Below are 24,810 nucleotides of genomic sequence, written 5' to 3'. Positions count from 1 at the left end.
GGCAAGGATGACAGCTTTGCATCTCTAAAAGCAGGATGTCTGCTTTTCTTCTAGTTCTGCACTCTGACAATCCTGGACGATGCACAGTACCCAGTGATAGAAGGGCTGGAAACCTTTGTTGTTTATCTCAGCTCACCCCATGGAGCTGAGCTGACAAAGCCGTTCCAAGCGATCGTGGCTATTAATGACATCTTCCAAGATGGTAAGTTACCCATGGCAGTTCCATCCAGTCCATCCTAGCCTCTTCCTTCACACTTCCACATAGCAGGAGGATAGTCCAAGTTAGGTTATTTCTCGGCTGGATTTAGCCTATTTTCCTGGGATCCTCCCATTCCATTTGGCTGCCCTCTTTCCTTCCATGCTTCACTGTCCACAAGAACTTGGAGTCTTCAGAAGTGCAGAATGACTTTTCCTGTAGTGCCCCTCACTTTCAGCCATGCTTTGCCTCCTCTGCTCAGAGCTCAGTCCTCGTTTCAGGCTTTCTGTGAGCTAAAGTCCCCCTTACTATGTGAGAAAGCCTTACTCCATGTTTACTTTCTCTTGTGTTTTAACATCTCTCATGTTTGCTCGCCTGAGGAAGGCAAACACTGTATAATCTAACTTCGTCGTATAATCATTTCTGCCTTTGTATCTTTTGTTGAGGTCAGCCCTCTTTGCTGCAAACTATTGGTTCTGTGTCTGTCCACAGGCGGTAGGATAATGCTTTGAGACATAGCATCCATTGCAGTACTGAGTCCTGATATAATCCCTTCCTGACATGCCTCATAAGCACACCATCCCTGTACCACCAGCCCTGTCTTGTTCTCCAGCGCATTGCAAGAGCACCAAAATGGTAGGGAAGGAAAAAGTTTCATCAACTGTTGGAGTTAGGTGACTGAGAGGTGATGAGGAGAGATGCCTTCTTTCTGAAGCGCTGCAGGGTCTGCTGATCCTGTGCTCTATAGAGGGTTGATGGCAGTAACAGTCACTTGTTTGTTTCAAACCAAATCGTGTATTGAGGCACAGTGAAGCGGCTGTTTTATTCTCTGGCTGTCAGACTCCATGCAGCAGTTCTCCCAGGGTGTATGTGCCTCAATTAGCTCCTGTCTCTCTGTGGAGCTTCAATGCCGCTTGACCCTTTTTATTACCTCCTGCAGTACCAAGCATGCAGTTCACCAAGGATACATACACAGTGAAGGAGAAGGAGGGTACTTTGCACATCCCCATCTTCCGCACCGGGGACCTGAGCTACGAGTCCTCTGTCAGGTGCTACACCCAGAGCCAGACAGCAGAGGTCATGGAGGACTTTGCAGAGAGGAGAAATGCGGAGGAGTCTCGCATCACTTTCTTGAAAGGGGAGAAGGTGAGCTGAGCCTGGCTTATAGGGAGAATGAAGAACCATTGATAGAAGAGGTTCAGATCTCTTCCTTGCCTCTGCATTCATTGTCAGAGGGGGCTCACAGAGGCTGTCCAAACTGGTTTCGTAGATGCTTAAAGTCACAAATTCTTCTGGTCCTGGAAATATGACATGACTCTGGAGGGGTTGTTTGTTTCATGATAAAACTGGTTAAAACATGAAATGCAAATCCTCTGTGTCAGTAGGACTCAGGATTGTTGTAGCAGAGACCTGTCGGTTTGTCGAAGTAGGTGTCTTCACTGCTGTGTTTCATCATGTAACTGTCTGGTTTGTCCACACTGAAGTAGCAGCCTTAAAAATAGAAGTGTTTCTTCCAGGATTGACAGTAGTCAGACATTAAACCCTAGATAGTGAAGTACAGAGTGGCCTTTAAGTGGCTTCATCGGATTTATGAATGTTTGCTGTTTTCTCCTGCTTACTTGGCTTTAGGTGAAGAACTGCAGTGTTTATATCAGCGATGACTCTGCCTTTGAACCAGAAGAGCAGTTCCAGGTCTATCTTGGTAGCCCACTTGGAAACCATTGGAGTGGAGCTAGGATTGGGAAGATGGACATGGCAACCATAACTGTCACCAATGATGAAGACGGTAAGCGAGAACGCTCAACAAGGGCGTAGTTGTAGTGTAGGATGCAGCTCCCAGATAGTCAGCACGGTCTCATCAACAGTTTGCAGTTTAATTTAGTACACGTGAATGCCTCCGGTCACGTGGTCACAGCTCTGCGTGCAGGTCACTGATGTGATGGCTTTGTGCACTGGACTGGTCATAAGGGAGGGATCGAATACCAGTGGCTTGAACGCACCATTTGTCCCATTTCCCATTCCCCTGCAGTTGCACAGGGAATTGCTGTGCTTCCCCTGGGAGATGTTGCCTTCCCTCCACAGCATCACAGCCTGGAGAGACGTGTGGGGAAGAAGGGGGATGCCAAGTCCCTCCGGTGTGACTGCCAGTGGGGGCTGTAGCACCATCACGTGCCTTGTGCGGTTCAGTGGGAGGCAGGGGATGGGAGAATCATTTGCCATCCTCTGTAGCCCAATACCTGTGTTGGGTTTTGCCCCACCCCTTGCCCTAATTCACATCCAACCCTTACGGCTGCAGTTTTGGCCCCTGCTTTGAGGAACCCCTTGCTCTGAAGATGTGTAGATAGAGTCTAAAAGGAGCTGAGCTTAGCTCGCCCCAGCTGCTGAATGCCCTTCATCTGTAAACAGTCAGCTGGTGTGCAAACCTGGGGCTTTTTCTTCACTGCTGTTTCTTTAGCACCCACCATTGAGTTTGAAGAAGCTGCGTACCAAGTACGGGAGCCGCCTGGCCCGGAGGGTGTTGCTGTTTTAAATATCAAGGTGGTCCGGAGAGGGGATCAGAACAGGACCTCAAAAGTCCGCTGTAGCACCCGTGATGGCTCAGCTCAGGCCGGAGTGGATTACTATCCCAAGAGTCGAATGCTCAAATTCAGCCCAGGTAAAGCGTCCTTGGAGGGAAGGTTAGAGGTGGTGGCATGACCAGTGACATTTTGTGTATATCAGAAAAGAGCATTGAAGGGGAACATTCAGGAGATTTGGAAAAAGCCACTTTTTGCATGAGGTTTACAACGTAACACAGGTCTAACTGCTCCCGGTGAAGCGAACTGTATTAGCTGTAAGAAGGCATAAAATACCCTTAGATTTTGGGGTTTAGATTTGATTTGGGGTTTGATCTTGGGGTCATCACAGTCTTTGTGGGAAGAAACACCTATCCAGCTCCTCAGTGTGTTACAGGTGGGGTGCAAGACTTTCCCCCTTTCCTTGCATTAGACATGTCCTTTCCCCTCTCCCCTTCTGGTTGCCTAATCATTCTCAGTTCAAACACACTGGTGTTCTGAGCACCAGCCCTCCCTGCTGGATAGGCAGAGTGCCAAGCTGCTGCCCAAGCAGGGGGGCAATGAAAAGGAGGAGGGAATGAAAGCCTGGAGGTGGTGAGCTCTTCACTGAGAAGACTGTAAATGCCTAAGGAGACAGAAAGAGGGTTGAGACTTTCTGCTCACTGGAATTAATGTCACTTGAAAAAATGGGAGGGCCATCCCAAATCTTGCCATGTTTTCTCTTGTGTACATTTCATCCCTTCACAATGCCCTGCTGGATGAGAAGGATCTGGGGTTTGGTTTGTTTGGGGGCTTTTTTCTGTTTTTTTGGTAATGTATTTTAAATATACTACACAGACCACTTACTATGTGGTCTTTTTAAAAGTGTGACTCTTATGGGCTGCAGCCTTGCACTCTGTTGTGGCTATAATTTTGTTACGCAAAAAGGCTGAACTGTTAAATGAAGGGTGATCAGAACAGAGGAAGAAGCACTAGCATCTGGCAGGCGAGAATAAAGCAGTCTTCAGAGAATGTAAGGCTCAGCAGAGATCTTGCAGGATCCAGTGCAACAGCTCAGACCATGTTGCTGGACCAAGAAGCCCTCACCAAACAGTTCTGCATGCTGGTGTGAGAGAAACCAGAGATCCTTACAGCGGGGGTGGGGATGTACTTTGGATCATAGATTTTTACTACAGACAGCTAATACAAGACAGGCATTATTAATCCTCAGATGGCATCTGCTAGTAAATCTATCACCTGATCAATTGTCATAGCTGGAGTTTTACATATAGAGTAGACTCCTGTGTGGACAGGACTAAATTATTAGTAGCAATGAGTGGAAATAAAATTTATAACGCGTATTTTATCATAATGTTTCAGTGATGATAGCCTTGACCAGCTGTGCAGTTTTTTTATGACAACTTCAGAGTAATATCTGATGATGAATTCAGTTGTCTCTGTTTCCTCTCACAGGTGTCAACCACATCATGTTTAAGGTGGAGATCATGTCCAATGAAGACCGGGAGTGGCATGAGTCCTTTTCTCTGGTGCTGGGTCCAGATGATCCAGTGGAAGCTGTTCTTGGAGACACCAGCACTGCAATAGTGACTATTTTGGATCAGGAGGCAGCAGGGAGTCTGATTCTACCAGCACCTCCCGTGGTAAGTCACCCATTCCAATGGACGTGATTTAGTACGCTTTGAGTACAGACTGAAAACCCCAGCAGGGTTTCTGAAATAAAATTAAGAACTGCAATGATGTAGCAGGCTTGGAGTGGGTGGGAAGGATTGCCTTTTCCGCCTCTCCCCTCAGCCCTAGGCGAATGCTACCATCTTGCATCCATACAGGTCGTCACCCTGGCTGATTACGACCGGGTGGAAGAAGTGACCAAGGACGGTGCTAAGAAATCCCCTTCCCCAGGCTATCCGCTCATCTGTGTCACTCCTTGTGACCCTCACTTCCCCAAGTACACGGTCACGAAGGAACGCTGCAGCGAGGCTGGGATCAATCAGTCTTCAATCCAGTTCAGCTGGGAAGTAGCAACCCCCACGGATGGGAATGGAGCCAGGTCGCCTTTTGAAACCATCACTGACAACACACCATTCACTAGCATCAACCATAAGGTATATGGTTAGGTACCGGCATGGCAAAGCTGCAAGAGCGCGTGGCGTAAGTCAGCGAGAGCTTGGGGCAGCTCTGTGTACTGTAAGATCACATGTGAAATTTGGTTGCGTTCCTGCAGCTGAAAAGTCACGCACCTGAAAAAGTGGCTGTGCCTGAATAAGAGCTCAGCACGCTGATGTGACCTGTGTTACCAGGGTTTGGCTGTGGTATTGTCTGCTTTCCTTCCATCCTGCTCAAGTTGCAGGAAGGGCATAGCTCAAGTTCTGAACTGCTGTTCCTTCAGGCGCTCGTTTTGCTGCATTGCTCCATGTGTGGCTTGAGGCCTCTCTGTCCCTGGACTGTTCACGTCCTGCCCCACACACAGAATTACTGTTTTCCTCTGGGGGCTTTTCCCAGGCACTCCCAGCTGTGATGTCTCAGCTCTTCTCAGGCATCCAGGTGTGTTTCTAGACCATGCCTACTCGTGCATGAGTCTGAGACATTTTTAGTGGGTAGTGCACACCTTAGTTACACAGAGATTAAAACCCAAAATCTCCTCAGATTTGGGAATCGGCATGAGACGTGTGGGTGCTTCTTTGGGGATTTTTATTTTTTTTTTGGCTTCAGAAAATTTAGCACTGTTCTTTACTGAGCCTGCTAAAAACACCACTTCTGTTGACGTGGGAAGTAGCTGTGACACTCAGACACTTCAGTAAATCACTGGTGGCAGGAGACAGATGGAGCCTGGCAGATCATAACAGCTCAGGCTCCCTCTTCCCCTCCCTTCAGTATGTGGGCAGAGTTTGGAAGTTGTAAAGCACCCAACATAGTCAAGCATCTACTGCAGCGTAGGTAGCAAGAGGCCAATCGCACCTGCCACCCAAGCGGCCAAGCAGACATTGGCACGAGCGTGCTCCTGGTTTGTGTTTCCATTTGCATGTGCCTCACCTCCGTGCTGCCTCGAAACACCAGGATAACGTGATTTTGCTACACGGTCAGATGTTGCAACGCTGGTGTCTTTGACCCACATGCATGCTTCTCCCTCTTTGTTCCCTGCAGGTGCTGGACAGCATTTACTTCAGCCGGCGGTTCCACGTGCGCTGTGTGGCCAAGGCTGTGGACAAGGCTGGCCATGTGGGGACCCCCCTGAGAAGCAATGTAGTTACCATCGGCACAGACAGTGCCATTTGTCACACTCCTGTGGTTGCAGGGACAGCCCGAGGTTTCCAGGCACAGTCATTCATTGCCACTCTGAAGTACTTGGATGTCAAGCACAAGGAGCATCCCAACAGGTATGAGCCTGGAGAAGGGGAGAGTGCAGTCCTTCACCAGGACCCCTGCGGTTACAGAGCCGGCTTGGGTCAAGAGGAGAACCCATGTGTCCGAAACCACATCCCTCCATGCTGTGTGCCCTCTTGAACAGCATAGAGTGCTTAGGGTAGCGCTCCCACTCTCTTCCTCGCACCCTACTCTGCTGAGGGGGTGCACCTTCCCCTCAGGAAATGGGAGTTAGTGGGACAGCTTAAGGAGCAGATGTGCAGATGGGGAAATTTAGATGAAACTAAATATCAGGCTGCCACTAGCAGGCTCACCCGGTCTGTGTTGTGCTGCTGGGGGGCATGGGGTAATGCTCCCGTGCCTGCCAGGGCTGCTTTTTTATGCCGTCTCATCTGCTATTTGTTCCAGAATCCACATCTCGGTGCAGATCCCCCATCAGGATGGTATGCTGCCCCTCATCTCCACCCTGCCGCTGCACAACCTGCATTTCCTTCTGTCCGAGTCTATCTACAGGCACCAGCATGTCTGCTCAAACCTGGTCACCATCAGAGACCTCAGAGGCATCTCAGGTAATCTTTAAAGCCAGACTTTGCTTTCTGAACTTGGTGGTAGGGAGAAGCCAGTAAAGAAATGCAGAGAAGGCGGCTTTGTCTTTCTCTGGGCTCTCTTGACATTATGTAAATAATAATTAATCTTCCTATACTAACAGCAGTGAACAGAGTTGCCCCGTTAAAGATGAGATGCGATGCATGGGAATGTTTAAAAGATAATGGGTTTAAGCAGCATTGCTCTGTTCCAGAAGGTTATAGGTTCACACCGTGCTGGTGATTTTCTGCTTTTCAAATCTGTCTTGTGATATCCATGCGGTTAGAGAGGGATCCACAGGAAGTGGATCACTGTGTCTCTGTCACTGAGGTCTCCCGTCTGGTAACAAGAAACAGCAAAAGCAAATTCACTGCTGAAGTAAATGGCAGAGCTGAAATAAAAAGGCAATGTGTGTCTCTGACACTAAGGATAATGTGGTCCATGCTTGTTCCAGGGTGGGCGGGGGGTTGTTGTAATTCATTCTGTTCATTTCATACTCAAGCTGTTCGGCATTTCTTAAACTTTAACTTCAACCTTTAATTGATAGGTTCAGAAGTCTGGTTTTTAGGATTCTCTCCCCATTCCTATAACATTTTCCCCTGTGAAGACCCATGTATATTCAGTTTGACCTCTAGGATAATGAAGGGGGAGGAGCCCGTTAAGTCCCTAATATAATAAAAGTCACTGACGTGATTTGAGAGTGAAAATGGGACCTCAGTACTTGGCCTCACGTTCTTTGAAATCTGGAGTGATCACTGTCCTGATGTCTCTTAATCCCAGAGGCAGGGTTTCTGGATGAAGTGACCTACGACAGCATCATTCTCGGTCCTGGCTACGACCGCCCTTACCAGTTTGACCCCACAGTGAGAGAGCCGAAGACGATCCAGCTTTATAAGCACCTCAACCTGAAGAGCTGCATTTGGACTTTTGATGCCTATTATGACATGACTGAATTAATTGATGTCTGTGGGGGGTCTGTCACCGCTGACTTCCAGGTGAGATGCCATATCCAAAACTCGTTCCATGTAATCCAGATCTTTCTCAGTTCTTAGGTAAATTTCCGCTTTGTGTTCGTGTATATTTGCTGCTCCGCTTTGTACGACTGGAACATGGCTTTATCCCCCTTTGACCTAGAAAAGAACAGTGCTTTGTGAAATGCGCTCAATTCGTTTATTTTTCTTGGGGTAACATAGGTTTTATTCTCTTAACCTTCAGAGTGCCAGTAAAATTTTTTTTTTAAATATAAGGATATACTGGAAATACAAAACATTCTCAGCTGTGTTCTATTCTTTTACAATTTTGACTATATTCTTAGCCAATATAAATGAGCAAAGAACAGAGCAGAGGCACATCAGTTCATACTCCGCAGTGGAGCGAGGTCATGGGAATTTTTAAGTAATTTCTTAACTAACCGACTGGCAGACAAAAAGCCAAAAATGTTCTTCTATAAAATAGTGGCTTTTGCTACTAGATGTGTCTCACTGCCCTCTCATGGATGGATTATACATGTACATCCCACTTAAGTGAGTATTTCATCTTCGTTAAGTTCTTGTATTAAATTCCCAGTCAGACTGTTATGGCCAACATCATCTCTTTCAATTCCTGTCAGTCTGGAATACTTTGTTAACTTTCCTTTTATAGCTCCAATTATTTGCAGAAATCCAGAGAAGCTGCTTGAACTGAACAACTGCATAATTTAGTAAGTGGAGACTGGCACCAACCAGTCTGGAATGTCTCTCTCAGGGGCTTCCAGAGTACAGCTGTGCTCTGCAGATAATAAATGCTGTATATATAGCCAGAGAGCTGTGGTATTTCAGATACTCTTAGGGCCAGTCCTGAGCAAGCAGAAGTGCTTATTTTTAATTCATGGAATTGGAAACTGGGGCAGGGGGTTGAGGTGAAGTTGTGGCCACAGCTCCTTTTGTACCATGACACCAGTGTGCTTCAGTGCTTAGCCTTATTTAAAATGCAGGTTTGTCTAAAGTACCTACATGTAAAGGTAAAGAAAGTTCAGACAGTCATCTGTGACTTAATTGTAGGAGTTTTGTAGTATGTGAGGAGCACTCTGTGCTTGCATGCTTTTTGCCAGCAGTTGTTTGTTATTTTTCAAATGGCAGTCCAGCAATAACTTTTTTGCAAATCAGCTAATTATTTGCCAATAATGCTCAGTCTTTATGGAGCAATGACATTATATTGCTTCAGAAATACTTCATCCCCACGTTATCCTCCCTGTGTTTAAGACACCTATGGTCCAGAACTAAAAAGGAGTCTTCTGTTGCAGGTACTCTGGCTTTTTTCCCCATTTGCAGAGCAGATCGCAAATGCAGTGGGTGCTGTGAGTCTGGGCCAGTGTCTCTCCTTTGGAAGGTGCATAACCACCTTTTGGGGGTTTCATTGACAGGTACGGGACTCTGCTCAGTCCTTCTTAACAGTCCACGTCCCACTCTATGTGTCCTATATTTACGTGACAGCGCCGAGAGGTTGGGCTTCTCTTGAGCATCACACAGAGATGGAGTTCTCCTTTTTCTACGATACTGTTCTCTGGAGGACGGGTAGGTCTGAGGCATTTGAAGGGGTACAGGAGAATTGATTTGTTCTCGTTTTTTCCCTTAGTTTCTGCACTGCCACCGCAGTCCTGAGCATGGGTAGCACTCACTGAAGTAAAGGGTGTGCAGGCTGAGTCCAGGTATGCCTGCATTTGTGTAAGCTTAGCAAGGGGGCTGTCATTTCCCCCCAGCCTCTCTCTGTTAATGGGAACGGTTGTCACTGATGCCTGGAAAGTGCTGCAGGAGAAGAGCTCTCTCTTCATCAGAGTCTCCACAGCCAGGCAAGAGGTTGCTCCCTGTGGGATATTTGGAGTGATTTCTCCGACACTTTTCAGTGATTCTTGTGTGGGAGCTGCAGTCACGTTCCTCAGCCTCCTGGCTCTCACGGATGGACTTTTTCCCATAGTATCCCCTTGTTAGTCAAAACAGCAGCACTCCCAGAGGCGAGCCCTAAATCGTTCCTATCCTCTGTGGTGGTTACATCCAAGACGTAAAATCTGTGCGTCCATGTGGTTTATCCTGCACCTGCGAGTCTTCTGTTTCCTTTCCCATAATATTTGGAGCCCGTGTGTGCCGTGAACCCGTGCCTGCAGCCTTGAGCAGTATTGCTGCTCAAAGGGCTATGAGGAACAGACAATGCCTCACCTTGGATTTTATTCTGCCAGTGGTGACACTAAGTATTGTAGAGGAGGGACTCGCAGAGCTTTGTCAGGGAGGGCCACTCAGGAATTAAGGCCAGGAGCACCCAGAAACAATTATCGACAACTTATTAGGTAAAGTAAGTTACATTCACAGGCTAATCATAGAGGGGAGCTCAGTATATTTACTTCCTTTATGCTTGAGTGAGACTTAGGAGGCACATGTGGATAATGGAGGAAGTGTATAGCTGACTCACTGGAGGATGATCCCAATTAAACCATGCCTTTTTGGAGTTCTCTCAAATGCTTCTGGAGCTACGTGGGGCTGAGAGAGCCCACCTGAGGACCAACTGTGCTGTGTGGCCTCCCCAGTGACTTTGTTCTTGCTGCACTGTGCAGGGATTCAGACGGACAGCGTTCTCTCAGCCCGGCTGCAGATAATCAGGATCTACATCCGCGAGGATGGCCGGCTGGTTATCGAGTTCAAGACACAGGCCAAGTTCAGAGGTGAGAGCATTAGTCCTGATAGAGGAAGAAATCAGCCTACAGATACAGATCTGTTCTGAAAACACGGGTAGCAGTGTCCCTCTGTGCTGAGGTGTGCAACGTGGGGTGTCCCCGTACTCTGCCTCATCCGTCACCTCTTTGTCCTCACCCCAGGGCTTTTTGTAATGGAGCACCACAGCCTGCCAGATGTCAAGTCTTTCTTAATGACTCCAGACCACCTGGGAGGGATCGAATTTGACTTGCAACTGCTGTGGAGCGCTCAGACTTTTGACTCTCCCTACCAGCTCTGGAGAGCAACCAGCTCCTACAACAGGTGAGGACTGTGGGTTCAGCCACCTTCAGCAGCTTCCCACAGCCCAATGTTCTCCTTAAGCAATGAACGTGCATGTAGTTAACAGCAGTGGCGAAGCAGTTTCAAGTCCAGGCCTGAGAGAGCAATCCCTGTTGCCCTTTCAGCACCCACAGCCATAGTGTGGAGCTGTCAGGAGCCAGCCTTGTTCAAGGGCTTAGAGCTAGAGCACGCAGGAAGCCGCTGTCAGGGCTGAAAACGCTCCTCTACTGGTTGTATTAGAGGGGAAAATCAGTTCATCTCCTTGTACGTGCATTTTTCTAGCAATTAAGCCAATGGGTAGGTAGATACCAGAGGGGACAATGTATTCAAGGTTGTCTTGCAGTCTGCAAGTTAAAAGCAGGATTTTACGTCCACGACTGGCTTAATCAGTAGTGCTATGCTTGGTGGAGGTAGGTATATAAGGATCTAGAAATACTTGGTTCGCTGTTTTAAGAAATTGCTTCTCATTAGTAGCTCTGTCTGTGACTGTTCATTCTTACAGTCTGTGCTCCTTGCACAGAGAGTCAGATTAAACGCCGCAGGTCAAATTTGTCCCTCCTGCAACTGCTGGAGATTTCTGGGATGAGGGAGAGGTCCTGCTATGAACTTTGTCTTGCCTGCTTACATTAATTAGAAAACGGTGGATGTTAAGCAAACACATCAGCTAGGTGAATAGCTTGGAGTCTCATTTGGTGACCGCAGTGTCTCCTGTCTGTTCCCAGGAAGGACTACTCTGGAGAGTACACTATCTTCTTAATCCCCTGTACTGTGCAGCCCACACAGCCGTGGATAGAGCCTGGAGACAAGCCCCTGCCCTGTACAGCTCACGCTCCTGAGCGGTAAGGAGTCCCCATCATCATGGCAGCAGGACAGTTGCAGCCCGTTCGGGTTGTTTTTGTGGTCCAGCAGGCGTGTGGCACGCTGGAAGGGAAAGGAGAAGGGAAAAGGGAGAAGGGAAAAGGGAAAAGGGGAGGGGAGGAACCTCCCCTTTGGCTCAGGAGTCCCCCTACAACCGAGACCTGAAAGATTTCTGGGCTGGGCTGGCGGTCGGGGTGCTCCAGACAGCCTGTAGCACGGCAGGGTCTGTCACTCCCGAGCACAAGGCATGTGTCTTTGCCAGGGGCTGTCCTGGGCTGTCGTACGTCTCAGCCCACCGTTTTCAGCCTCGGGGCTGCAGAAGCCCGCGTAGCCTTCGGTTGTCCCCAGACAGAAAGAAAATGAAACCTGTTGGGAGGAGGCTTCAGCTGGTCATGCAGAGCGCTGCACCATTACGGGAAAACTGGGGCAGGGTGAGGGGCAACAAGTCATCTTGGGTTGAATACCACCGTAGTACGGGCTGCTAGACTAAAAATAGTAAAGCAGGAGGGAAGAAAGGTGAAGCAGACTGTGTAGGTCACCAGCATGTAACTTCAGGTGCATCCAAACTAAACCTCTCCTTTTTCCTTTCCTGTCCCAATTTTAGATTTTTGATCCCGATTGCCTTCCAGCAGACCAACCGCCCAGTTCCTGTCGTCTACTCCCTAAACACAGAGTTTCAGCTCTGTAACAATGAGAAGGTGTTTCTGATGGACCCCACCAAATCCGAAATGTCTCTGGCAGAAATGGATTACAAAGGGGCTTTTTCAAAGGGTAGGATTTATTTTCTTTTTCTTTCCATTTCTGCTTGTACCTAATGATTCCGTCTTCACAACTTCCATTGCTCTGAAAGAGAAGGGTAAAACCCAGATTTGGCTTTGCCTCTTCTACAGCAACAAATGGCATTTTGAGCACGTTACAGCCGTGTAACAGCACGACAAGACAAGAGTGTGCTCTGGCACGGTGTTTTGTCATCTGCACACACAAATCAAAACCCAGAGCCATGTGTAGTTTGGTGCATTTGGCTCTAACAGTGGTTCTCTTGTTGAATTGGAGAATTTAACCGGACCGTTTTTCTCCCAACCTCCTCAGGGCAAATCCTGTACGGCCGCGTGCTCTGGAACCCCGAACAAAACCTAAATGCCGCTTACAAACTGCAGTTGGAAAAAGTCTATCTGTGTACAGGCAAGGATGGCTACGTGCCTTTCTTTGACCCAACGGGCACCGTCTATAACGAGGGGCCCCAGTATGGCTGTATTCAACCCAACAAGCACCTGAAACACCGATTTCTGCTCTTGGTAAGTTTTCTGCTGTGGACGAAACTGCCATGGCCAGGATTGTGTGTGGTCATGTCCAGAGAAGTCTGGTCTCTCAGCCTCTTGCTGACCTAACAGACCCGGGAACTAAATGGCCTTCCTACTTGCGGGGAGGCACTGCACGTACTGATATTTAGCTCGTATTAGCTATTTCGGTCCGCAAGTTCTCTCTAGCCTGACTGTCCCAGGTGACATAGCACTGCTGTCTTTCTGTTTGACTTCCCCAAGCACCCCCAAACCCTGCAACATCCTGCGGAGTCTCCAGGCAGACCCTGCCGCCCTCCCAGCCACCTGCACCTTTGTGCAGCCACAGAAAACCAGAGCCAGAATAAAGCTTGATGCCTGTGCTAAACACTTCCCTTGTCTGTGAGGGGTCTGAAGTACTGGTTTGCAAAAATGTCCTCTGCTTCTGCTTTCTGTTTGTTTTTTTTCCCCCGACTACCAACAGATTCTGACTACAGAGGGATGAGAAGTGAAATGTGGTGGATCTTTGCAGTACGGGGCAGACAGGTGCAAACCATGAAGCTAAGATCTCTTTTTCCTCCGTCTTTATCCATGAGTATTTCTTAGTCTAAAAAAAAACAAAAAAAACCAAACCACAAATTAGGAAGAAAAAGAAGTGATGTAGCAAACTTAAAAATTTCCCTTGATCTCTGCTTATACTATGGCTTGGAATTGTCAGAACTGGCATCATATAAAGGGAGATTTAGAGTTACACAGAGATTCTTCTTGTATAAATCTACGACTAGCTCCCAAGATGCGTTCAGTTCTTCTTACATGCTTTGTAGTTAACATTTGCCAGCGTCCTCACTGGCAGCCCTGTTACCACTCACAGGACGAGGGGAATGTTAATGGTATTAGTTAGTTCAGCATGCGTATTTGAGCAGGCTGGTTAAACTCCTCTCCTGATCTTCACCTCTACAAACCTAATACTGTCACAATCAGTGCTAAACCAGTATGAAGCCTCTACAAATCATATAGGTCATAAACATTTTCTGTGCGGTAAGCTACGCGTTTAAAGAAATGTCCATGCCCACAGGTAGGTGTGGAGACTGGGCATTTGGATTCGATTTCTGCAGCAGTACACAGGTGTTATTTAGTGACCTGGCTTCTGGCTCCTCTTTGGAAAGGTGACAGCATGCACTTCTCTTCATAACGCCTCTCTCATTTCCAGGACCGAAACCAACCAGAAGTGACGGATAAGTATTTCCACGATGTGCCTTTCGATGCCCACTTTGCTTCCGAACTGTCTGAGTTTCATTCGGTAAGCAGCATGCCGGGAGTCGACGGATTTACTCTCAAGGTGGATGCTCTCTACAAGGTACGTACCAAGTGATATCGGTAGCCCCAAACTCACTTCTCTGTCCAGGGTGTCCCAAATACTTTGTGAGCTGTAGGCTCTGGCCCTGACGCCGCCTAGAGAAACCAAATTCATGCTAAGGTAGGTCTTGCAGCCTTCTGCAGTTTAATGGCAACCCTCAACCAACTTTTCTGATGGCGTGGTGGGACGCGCTGCCTCCACACCCACCCGCAACATGGCCTCCGTGAAGCGAGGTGGCCTCACGTACACGTGATCATCCGCGTTTGCAGATCGTACTGTAGCAGGCCTCTCCTCGATTTGCCTGGGTATAAAGGCGAGGTGGGAGATGAGAGTCTCTGTTCGGCGGTGGAGCGCGCACACGGTGCTGTCGCTTCCTCTGAAGGTAGCCGCAGCTCAGAGCTCTCCGCACCCCTTCCCAATTACAGGGGCAGGTGACCTCTGGCTGCGGTTCCTCTCTGTCCGCAGAGGCTGGCGAGTACAAGACTCGGAGGAGCCGAGCAGATCGTGGCAGCAACAGGAGGGGGCCAGAGGAAACTCTTGATCGAGGGCAGAATTTTATATCCTGATTTCTGGGGTTTTTTGTCCCTCCCCAGAGAAGCCCTCTTAGCGACCTCTGTTTGCTTAAGGGGCTTCTTGGCATTGCTAGGATTGTACCATAAATTAATGGTGGAGCCAGTTAAGAAGCGAACTCCAGCACAGAAAATGGAGGAATTTATTCTGGTGATTAAGACTTTTTTTTTCCAAAACACTCAGGAAAGAAGCTCTTTAAAAACATATTATTAATATTCCTAAATTAATTATTGCAGTTGCCAAAGATAGACAACAAGACCGAACACCTCACTTGGTGGTAAATACTATTGCAGGTGCTCATAAAAACACACTGAGCTTTTTTGTTGGTATTTGCAGGAGTCAAGAAACGGGACAAAAAAATGCAACCAGCTCTACCTTTACGTAACAAAATCTAAAAGCTGTAGTTAAAATTTCCTGTGTGCATGTCTTCCCTTTCTGACAGGTGGAAGCTGGACACCAGTGGTACCTTCAAGTCATCTACGTAATTGGCCCGGAGAGCATGGCGGGGCCTCGCGTTCAGCGATCCCTCACTCGCCGCTGGAAACGCGGCCGCAGGGACTTGGTCGATAGCGACGGCAGGCTGATCCTGGACGACTCCTTGATCTACGACAATGAAGGCGACCAGATCAAGAACGGCACCAACATGAAGTCGCTGATCTTGGAGAGGGAGGAAGCCGCCGTCGCAGCCTCCTTATCTCAAACGGGCGCTTCCCTGGGGAGCGCCTTCGCTGCCGTCACCCTGCTGCTGCTGGTGCTTTCGGGAGTTTGCCTCCTCACCAGGAAATGTCGGAAGCTGAGGAGGAAGCGGGAGGCTGCCAGAGCCGCCCCGGAGGAGCATCCCCTGAACACCAAGGTGGAGCTGCCCAGGGGCGCCGAGAAGTCCCTGGACGGCCGGTACTGCACCGTGAGGAACATCAATATATTGAGGGAGACCGGGGGCGTCTGCGAGGGGAAAGGCAGGAAGGTGAAGCAGGTGAACTTGGAAGTCAAAGTCCACAGCAATTTGCACGACGGAACGGAAGTTTAATGCAGCACACCCTTTGGTTTGGTAAAAGCTTTTTATAAATTGTAAAAAAAAAAGGAATAATCTGAAAAAAAATAAAAGCTAAGAAAAGTTATGCTGGTATTTTTATACTCTTGTGAGGAGGAGGAGGAGGAGTGGCTCTAGCTCACCTCTGCTCCCGGCTGAGCTGCCCCATTGCACAGCACCGCTGGAGCCAGGCCGGGCAGAGTTCTCCACCCGCGCCCCCACCACACTCCTCCCGCTCCGGCTCTGCCGCTTCGCCCAGGGTGGCCCGGGGAGACCCGCACCTTCGTGGCGGGGCATCGTGGGGACATTGTACGTCCCCCACCCGGCGTGGAGGGGGTGGCTCTGCGTCAGCCGGGACCCCCTGCTCCCGGGGTCGCTTCCCCGCCTCGCTGGGGAGCAAAGCAAGAAGGGCAACATCTCCGCGTTTAACACCCAAGGCGAGCGGCCTTGGTTTGCTTCTTAAAACGAGGCAAAACACTACAGAAAAACAAACGGCAAACCCGGTGCTCGGTCTTTAGGGGTTGGGAGGTTCATTTTGGGGTGGTGCTGGCCGTGGGGAGGGGGTGGCAGGGACATGAATTGTCACATGGGGTGTTAACTGTACTGTCTCAGCGCACGCCAGAGAATAAAGTTTGACTATAAACCTGACAAAGAGCGTGACCGGGGTGTCCTTTCCCTGCGCCTCCCCCTTTCAGCCCCTGTTGCGCGTTCCCAGGTGGGTTGGGACCCCCGGCACCAAACACGGCTGAGGAGCGGCAAGCTCGGCACTGCTTGTCTTTCAGCGCTGGAAAGAGCCTTTTGTGAGGGTGTAAATCTTTCCCACTCCTTCAGTACGAATGTTAAAAGTTCATGCTGAATATATTAGGAATATTTAGCTTATCAATACTGAAGGTGGTGTATAAGTACTGAAAAAAGGGTGGAAATCGAGGCTGTTGAACCTCGGTGCAGGTCCAGCATGAGCTGATGACACCTTCTGCTCCCTTTGTTACAGGCTGTAACGCATCCGCTGAATATTAACATCACATTTTAATACTGAATAATTATTAACTAATTAGTTAATAACTCTTCTGGGCATTGTACAGATGTTGAATAGGGCAGGACTCCAAGATGCTGTTGAGGGTCTGAAAAGCACCTTTTCCCCCAGAGACTATCTCAGACATTTAATTCGGCCTGGTGCATGCCAGCCTCCCAAGCTTCGGGGACCAACGCGACCGGACCCCCACCTCCGGTGGGGGGTCCACGCACCCTGCCCACCCCCCACCCAACCCCTCCCCCAGCCCCCAACACCCACTAGCCCCCCCCCCCCACCTCCCCCCCACTGCCCAACACCTAACCCAGGGCCCCCAACACCCCTCAGCCCCCCAAAACACCCCCCCACACACACACCCCGCCTCCCCCCCCCCCCAACGCGGCCTCGGGCTTCGGCCCCACAAACACCGGCCCCGCTCGCACCTGGGACAGCCGGCCACGCCCCGAGTCAGGCCCCGCCCACGCGGCCACACCCGCAGTCACGTGCCTCGGCGGCGGCAGGGGCGCGGCAGCCCCCTCCGAGACTTCAAAACCTCCCCGCGCCCGCCAGGGGGCGCCGTCGTCGCGGAGACCGGCGCGGCGGCGGCGGCGGCGGCGGCGGCGGGAGCGGGATCGGCGTCCCGGTGCCGGTCCCGGTCCCCCGGCCGGCGCGGTCCCTGCTGGGCTGGGGGCCGCTTCCCCGCCACGCCCGGGTCCCGCCCGCTCCGCGGCTGCTCCCGGGGTCGAGAGGACACCGGCGCCTCCGGTGCAGGGCGAGGGAAACCGGGCGAAACTGCGGGGAAACGGGTGAAAACCGGGGCCGAACGGGGCGAGCCGGGGCCCTTCTCCCCCCGCCGCCGCGGGCGGGCTCCGGTGGGGGAGCGGGGGCACCGGCCAGCGGGGGCTGCCCCGTCCCCTCCCGGGGCCGGACCCCCCGGCTCTCGGCGGGGGGGGGGGGCTCCTGCCGGCACCCACGGGGGACCGGGGCCGGCACCGGCTGGCTGCGGGTCCCCGGCTTTCCCAGCGGCAGGAGCTGCCGTCGCTGCCTGCCCTGGCAGCCGCGGGCCGGTGGTCCCTTTCCCTCTCCCCCCCGGTGCGGGACCCCCCGTGGGTGCCCGGTGAGTTTCCCGGTGGGTTTGGGCACCGACCCTCCGGGGTGCCCTCTCCGGGTGGGGGGGGGGGGCAGCGGCTGCAGCTCAGCCTGTGGGGCTGGGGGTCCCCGGCAGCTCCCCGTTTCCACCGAGGGATCAGCCTCCGCTTGAACCGTGACCCGGCGACCGGCCGTGGGGGCTCCGCACGCCGCATCTCCCACCCGGGACCTGGGCAAGACAGGGACCCGGCGGGGCTGGGGGTCTCCCGGGGCGGCCGGTGATCCCTCCTGTGGCCAGGTCCCCTCCTCCCGGCACAGGCGCCGGCTGGTTTCTTCTCCCCAGCTCTTTCCCGGAGCAGCTGCCGGCAGGACGGACCCCTCCTCTGCTGGAGCCAGGGAGAGCTCAGACCGGTGAGTGTGGGACCTGCTGCTGGGGTGAACTGGTTTCCACTGGGGTTCAGCCCTTGGGGCCTGCCCGGCGTTATCCTCGCTACGGCAAGGACCTGGGGGCGGCTCTGGGCCTTGCACGAAGCCCTGCTTCGGCTGAAAACCTTCTTTTTTCAGCTCAAAACGCACTGCGGTGGGAGCAGAGGCCGCTCCAGGGACCCACACCGGCTCCCACAGCCCCGTCGGTGAGATGGTGAAGCCAACCTGGCCGGGAACGAGGACCGACGGCCGTCCCGGTGCTTGCAGCGTGGCTGTGCCGGTGCGTGGAGACACGGCTCGTCCCGACCCCCGGGCGAGGAGCGCGGCCCCCAGGGCTGGAGGACGCCGGCGGGGAGGACGTGCCCGGTGAGGCGAGTGTCCCGAAGCGGCGACCGAGCGGAGCCGTGCGGCGGGACCGGGGCGCTCGGCTCCCGTGGCCGGCTGTGCCGGCGGGGCCTGGGGGATCGCCGGTGCCGGGCCGGGTCCCTGGGGATGGAGGGGCAGGCGGGGGTCCTGTCCCTGGCTGTGGGAGCGGGTTCACGGGGGCCGCCGTGTCCTGGGGGTGCCAGGACGGAGCGGGTGCGAGGGAGCTGGGCCCGGCCGGAGCTCCGGGGGCGGTTTTGTGCTCGGGGCGTGTTGGCTTTGCCCCTCGTCCTGCCGGCCGAGGGACGGGGAGGGTGGGTGCCTTTGGGGGGAAGGAGGGGTCCCGGCGCGCATCCCTCGGGTTGTTCAACCTCGATGGTTGTTCCCCCCATGGGTGCAGGGGGAGCCTGGGGGGGCCCACGGGTCCCGTTCCCGCAGCACACCCCGAGCCAGGGCCAGGCAGGTCGGTGCTGTGCTTTTGGGGGTGCAGGAGCTGCTGGGGTCAGGCCCAGACCCCGCTGGCACTGGTGCGGTGCCGGCCCCAGCCCCGGGGTTGCCGGTTGTCGGTCTGTGCCGCCGCTGCTGCTGCTGCCGCTGCATGGGGTGCGGGGGGTTTTCAGCCAGCTCCTGGCTCTTGCCCGCTCTCCTGGGGAGAAGTTTCTGGTGTCCCATCCCCGTCTCTCCCTCCCCTCCCATCGTGGGTGTGTGGCACCGGCGAGACGCTGCCGAAAGCCCTGGCGAGGGGCCGGGCAGAGCTGCCCGTGCCCGGGAGGCAGCAGGTTTGCAGGGGCAGCAGCTCGGGGGCTCTTTGGTCCCGGCTGTGGTGCCAGGAGCTGATTGTCCCACATGTCTCCCTACACAGGGACAGACGCAGGAGCCCCAGGAAGAAGCCGGCCTGCCTGCACAGAGGCTGACGCTGCCGCCTGCCCTGCGACGCTGCGGGGACTGCGCAGCTCCAGCTCAGTTGTTTGGGCCCCATTTGTTTTCATTTCTTTATTGGTTCAGGCTCCTGTTTGTTTGCAGGTCCAGCTCCGGGACGGCTCCACTTTGTTTCTGCCCTGGTTTCAGATCCAGCTCGTTTGCAGCTCCAGGTGGGTTGTTTGTGCCCCTGTTCATGTTGGCTCCCCCCCCTGTTTTCAGCTCCAGCTCTGGCTCGTTCACACCCTCAGTTCATTTGTTTCTGCCTCCATTCATTTCAGGCCCAGCTCATGGATGGCTCTGGCTTGTGTTCCAGCTCCAGTTCATCTGCGGCTCCAGCTCATTTGTTTCTGCCCTGGCTCATGGACGGCTCCAGCTGGTTCGGGCTTCCAGCATGTTATAGACTCCAGTTGGTTTGAGCTCCAGCTCGCGCTTGTTAAAACGATCTTGGCTTTTGGCAAGGTCGTAAATCAATCACTGTCATGACTTGAATATGAATATGAAATGTCATAACTGTACAGGCAGTGACTCGTGTGTTTGTGTTTATTGTTCAATCACTGGTCCGGGGGTGGGACACCCCTTGAATAAAGAGTTGGAAACCCGCAGTGAAAAGCACCTTTTCCCCCAGAGACTATCTCAGACATTTAATTCGGCCTGGTGCATGCCAGCCTCCCAAGCTTCGGGGACCAACGCAACCGGACCCCCACCTCCGGTGGGGGTCCACGCACCCTGCCCACCCCCCACCCAACACCACCCCCAACACCCACCCACCCCCCTACACCTCCCACCCACCACCACCACCTCCCACCACCCACCCCAGGCCCCTACACCTCCCACCCACCACCCACTGCCCCCCCAACACCCAACCCAGGCCCCCACCACCCAATTCTCCAACACCCAACCCAGGCCCTCACCAAACACCCAACGCAGTTCCCCAACATCCCCCAACTCCCACCAACACCCCCCGCCTCTGGCCGCAGCAGCAGCAGCCACCCTGCGCTCCGTTTCTGAGCCCAAACTGGCGGGACTGGGGCTCTGCTCCAGCCCCCGGCCCGGCCCCACGACCGCAGCCCCGGGGCTCCCTTCTCCGCCCGGGGAAACGCCCGGCTCGGGCCGGGGCCCCGCGGCTCTCGCGTCTCCAGAACTCCCGGCGGAGCCCCAAACCCCCCCCCGCTGCCGGGACGGGGGGACCGGGCGCTGCTGGAGAGCGGACGGGCCGGGGGGACCGGCGGGGCGGGCCCGGCCGCGGGCGAGAGCGAGGACGCGGCGGGGGTCGCCGGGCTCCGGCCCTCCGGGCTTTATTCCCCGAGCCCCGCCGCTCCTCCGCCGGCAGCACCCCGCGACCCCTTCCCGGCTCCGCGGCCCCGGGCCCCGCCGGGGGAGCCCAGCCCAGCCCAGCCCAGCCCGGCCCGGCCTGGCCGCCGCCGCCGCCGCGGGGGAACGAAAAGAGGGGGCCGACGGCGGCCGCCGGGGTTCAAATCTGCTCGGCCCCGCCCCGCGCAGGCGCACCCAGGCCCCGCCCCGCGGCCCCGCCCGGTCGCACCTGTGCCCGCCCCGCCCCGCGCAGGCGCCCCGCGGCCCCGCCCCACCGCACCTGTGCCTGCCCCGCCCCGCGCAGGCGCCCTGAGGCCCCGCCCGCTCGCACCTGTGCCTGCCCCGCCCCGCGCATGCGCGCCGAGGCCCCGCCCCTCCTCGCCTCCTCTTCCGCCGCCAGACCGGCCCCGGCAGCGGCCGCGGCGGACGTCGGTAGCGGGTCGGCGGCGCCGGGCGGGACCCGTGGCTCGGGACGCGGGGACGGAGCCCCGGCCGGGCCCGGCGGCTTCTCCGGGGCGATGCGGAGCCCGGGGACGGGGAGGCCGGGGCCGGGCCTCGCGGGCGCGCGGTGCCGGCGGGGGAGCCCCGGCCGGGCGGGGTGCGGGGCCCGGGGCTCTCTCCCGCCCCGAGCAGCCGGGGGACCGGCCGCTCTGGAGCCCCGAGCCCCGCCTGGCCCTCCCCGTCCCGGCGCCGCGGGCAGGAGGAGCCGCGCTCCGGGGCCGAGCGGGGACCGGCGGCCCAAGTCCCGCCTCTCCCGCTCCCGCCGGGGCTCTGCCGGGGCCGGTCTCCCGGAACAGGCATCGGCGGCTCCGCGCAGACGCCGGACGAGGGCTGGGGCTGCCCCGGCACCGTCTGCCCGGGTCCCGCCGCACCCTCCGACCCCCGGGGAAGGGGCCTCCCGGCTCCTCCGGCAGCGCCGTCTCCCCCCGCACCCTCCCCGGGAACCCGCGGGGCTGGGGCTCCGCCGCCCGGCCCCGCAGCAGCGACGGGGGCCGGTCCTGAGCCCCCGAACCCGGGGCCGGGTCTGTCTCCTGAGCCCCAGCACCGGGCAAGTGAGCTGAGCCCGGCCTCAAGCCCCCGGAGCCCGGGGAGGCCGGGCTCGCTCGCTGCCTTCCGACCCTCCGGCTGCCCCCGTGAGCCCGGGCCCGGTCCCAGCGAGGCGGGGCTGGGGCTCTGCTTTTCATGCACCGACACGGGGGATGTGGCCTGAGCCCCAGCATACAGGACTTGGGCTCCAGTTCCCAAACCCGAAACTGGCCCAGGGAGCCTGGTCTGAAGCCCCAAAATGGGCCAGGTGAGCCTGGTTTTGAGCCCCAGAATGCAGGACTTAGTCTCCAGTTCCCAAACCCAAAACCGGCCGAATGAGCCTCAACTGAAGCCCCAAAATGCAGGACTTGGTCTCTCTTGTCAAGCCCTTAAACTGCGCATATGAGCCTGGTTTCACACTCCCAAAACACAGGACTTAGTCTCTCTTTTCAGAAACGCAAAATTGGCCGAATGAGCCTGGATTGAAGCCCTGAAATGCCAGGCTTGGGCTCTGCCTCTGAGCCCAAAAACGCAGGACTTAGTCTCTCTTTTCAGAAACCTAAAATTGGCCAAATGAGCCTGGTCTGAAGTCCCAAAATGCAGGACTTGGTCTCTCTTGTTAAGACCTTAAACTGCCCAGATGAGCCTGGTTTGACACTCCCAAAACGCAGGACTTGGTCTCTTTTTTCAGAAACCTGAAATTGGCCAAATGAGCCTGGTCTGAAGTCCCAAAATGCAGGACTTGGTCTCTCTTGTTAAGACCTTAAACTGCCCAGACCGGCCTGGTTTGACACTCCTGAAACGCAGGACTTTCAGTTTCTCTTTTCAGAAACCCAAAATTGGCCAAATGAGCCTGGATTGAAGCCCTGAAATGCCAGACTTGGGCTCTGCCTCTGAGCCCCAAAACGCAGGACTTAGTCTCTCTTTTCAGAAACCTGAAATTGGCCAAATGAGCCTGAAGCCCCAAAACGCTGCACTTGGGCTCTGCTTCTGAGCCCCAAAACGCAGGACTTGGTCTCTCTTTTCAGAAACCTGAAATTGGCCAAATGAGCCCGGTTTAAAGCCCCCAAATGCTGGACTTGGTCTCCGCTTCTGAGCTCCAAAACACAGGACTTGGTCTCCAGTTCAGGAACCCAAAACTGGCCGAAGGATCCTGGTCTGAAGCCCCCAAATTGGCCGAACGAGCCCGGTTTCACCCTCCCCCGCCGCAGGACTCGGCCTCTGCGTGAAGCGTCGCGTCCCGCGGACGCTCGGCTCCCTCTCGGCTTCCGACACCCAAAACAGGGGCCTTGGCCCCCACCCGCCCCCGCCGGCTTGTTTCCAAGGCCCACGCAGCCGGGACTCGGGCTCCCTCCCCCAGCCCTGACCGGACGGGGCTTTGGGGCTCCCGGGCCGGGGTCTGACCCCACGACTCGGCTTCTGGAGCCCCCCCCGCAGTTACTGTCCGAGCCCCCGAGCCCCTTCTCCATCTCGCCAGCCCGGCTCCCGCTGCGGGAAAACCCACGGCTGGGCCCGGTTCTCAGCCCCGGCACAGGCCCCGAGCCCTCTAGTCCCTAAAGCACCCGGGGGTGCTCGGGGACTGCCCGCGGAACAGGCCGCTCCGCCCGCAGGGCCGCAGCCCCCGCCCGGCGACGCGGCCCGGCACGGCGGGACGACAAAATGGCGGCCGCCTGAGGCCAAAGCTCCCTCAGCCCCGCCCCGCCGGAGGCGTGGCGGAGACTGGGTGGGGGCGTGGCCCGCGCACAGGGAGCGGCATGGCCGGCGAGTGGGCGTGGCGAGTGGGCGGAGCTACTCATCGGCTGCCGGGCACCGGCTCCGGGATCCGGCTCCCGAGTCCCCGAAGCGCCCGGCGGAGCCCCAAACGCCGCCGCTGTCGGGACCGGGGGACCGGCGAAGCGGACCCGGCCCCGGGCTGCGAGGACGCGGCGGCGGCGGGGGGGGGCGCCGGGCTCCGGCCCTCCGGGCTTTATTCCCCGGCGCCCCGAGCCCCGCAGCTCCTCCGCCGAGCCACCGGCACCGCAGCCGCTCTTCCTCGTCCCGTCCACCGGGCGGCCGCTCCCCGCCGTAGTCCCGCGGCTCCGGGCTGAAGCAGCCTCGCTCGCCCACACATCCCGGCCCGGGCCCCCCCTCGCCGGCTTCTCCAGCCGGTTCCCTCTCCTCACCTGGGGCGGGCGGACACCGCCCCGCGGCTCCCGGTACCGGGACCCCGGCCCGGCCCGGCTCCGCCCGCCAGCCGGAACGGAGAGAACCGGCGGAACGAGAAGATGGCGGCCGCCACAGGCCAAACCTCCCTCGGCCCCGCCCCGCGCAGGCGCTCTGGGGCTCCGCCCCGCCGGGGGGGGAGGAGACGGGGAGTGGCGTGAGCGAGGGGCGTGGTCAGCGAGCGGAGCTGCCCGTCGGCCGTTAGGTCCTAGCGCCCGCCCGTCCCCGCCGCCGGTAGTACCGGGGACGCTGCGGGCTAAACCCCGTCTGCGGGAGGGGACACCGACCCGGCCGCTCGCTCCAGACCCCCCCCCGGTCGCCCCCGGTGTCCCTCCTCCCGCCCTGGTCCCCATCCCGGTTCCCTTCGGTTCCCCCCAGTTCAGTTTCCCTCTGCTTTATTTTACCCCATTTCCCCCAAAAAAGAGGCTTCTGCGGACACTCAGCCCCTGCCTGTGCCTGTGTGTCCGTGCCTTTCTTTTTTTTAGACACTTTGATAATTTCTCTGGCCATGAAGTCCAGGACAATTCTCACAAACACTCTAAAACACGCCTTAAAATCAAGGGACCGAACTTGTAATTTGAAAGGAAAAAAAAAAAATACTGACAAAATGCTGTAACAGGGTAAAGTCACCGTGATTCAAATGGAGCAATTAA

At 55.5% G+C, this 24,810-nt stretch overlaps 3 protein-coding genes across 4 annotated transcripts in view; 2 read left to right on the top strand and 1 right to left on the bottom strand.

The window, feature by feature from the left end:
* The window catches only part of FRAS1 (Fraser extracellular matrix complex subunit 1), a 174,007-nt gene extending 157,565 nt beyond the window's left edge, over positions 1-16,442 (top strand). The window contains exons 57-73 of the mRNA XM_030022887.2: positions 55-202; positions 1,137-1,342; positions 1,826-1,982; positions 2,652-2,852; positions 4,204-4,391; positions 4,578-4,853; positions 5,893-6,125; positions 6,520-6,680; positions 7,477-7,691; positions 9,098-9,248; positions 10,280-10,387; positions 10,541-10,700; positions 11,441-11,557; positions 12,181-12,347; positions 12,666-12,871; positions 14,064-14,210; positions 15,223-16,442. Coding sequence (XP_029878747.1) covers positions 55-202; positions 1,137-1,342; positions 1,826-1,982; positions 2,652-2,852; positions 4,204-4,391; positions 4,578-4,853; positions 5,893-6,125; positions 6,520-6,680; positions 7,477-7,691; positions 9,098-9,248; positions 10,280-10,387; positions 10,541-10,700; positions 11,441-11,557; positions 12,181-12,347; positions 12,666-12,871; positions 14,064-14,210; positions 15,223-15,807 — 3,426 coding nt within the window. The 3' untranslated portion in view covers positions 15,808-16,442. The remainder of the gene's footprint in view (positions 1-54; positions 203-1,136; positions 1,343-1,825; positions 1,983-2,651; positions 2,853-4,203; positions 4,392-4,577; positions 4,854-5,892; positions 6,126-6,519; positions 6,681-7,476; positions 7,692-9,097; positions 9,249-10,279; positions 10,388-10,540; positions 10,701-11,440; positions 11,558-12,180; positions 12,348-12,665; positions 12,872-14,063; positions 14,211-15,222) is intronic.
* Positions 16,443-18,826: 2,384 nt separating this feature from the next.
* On the top strand, positions 18,827-20,175 carry LOC121233535. The gene is made up of 4 exons (XM_041126008.1): positions 18,827-19,011; positions 19,098-19,600; positions 19,647-19,788; positions 19,897-20,175. Exons 1-4 carry the CDS (start codon positions 18,827-18,829, stop codon positions 20,099-20,101), a joined length of 1,035 nt encoding a protein of 344 aa, XP_040981942.1. The 3' UTR covers positions 20,102-20,175.
* A 1,289-nt stretch (positions 20,176-21,464) lies between these two features.
* LOC115344895 (translation initiation factor IF-2-like) lies at positions 21,465-23,424 on the bottom strand. Of its 2 annotated transcripts, none has more exons than XM_041122706.1 (2): positions 22,988-23,424; positions 21,465-22,514 (listed from the first exon to the last, which is right to left on the bottom strand). In XM_041122706.1, the coding sequence occupies exons 1-2, from the start codon at positions 23,422-23,424 to the stop codon at positions 22,370-22,372; spliced, it is 582 nt and encodes a 193-aa protein (XP_040978640.1). In that variant the 3' UTR covers positions 21,465-22,369. The 2 variants fall into 2 exon arrangements, with proteins under 2 accessions (XP_040978640.1, XP_040978646.1); XM_041122712.1 differs by lacking the exon at positions 21,465-22,514 and adding an exon at positions 22,780-22,987 and having other exon boundaries at positions 23,089-23,424.
* Between the last annotated feature and the right edge of the window lie 1,386 nt (positions 23,425-24,810).

Source organism: Aquila chrysaetos, chromosome 1, assembly GCF_900496995.4.
Source record: "Aquila chrysaetos chrysaetos chromosome 1, bAquChr1.4, whole genome shotgun sequence".
Taxonomy (NCBI): Eukaryota; Metazoa; Chordata; class Aves; order Accipitriformes; family Accipitridae; genus Aquila; species Aquila chrysaetos.
This window is presented reverse-complemented; position numbering and strand designations above follow the sequence as displayed.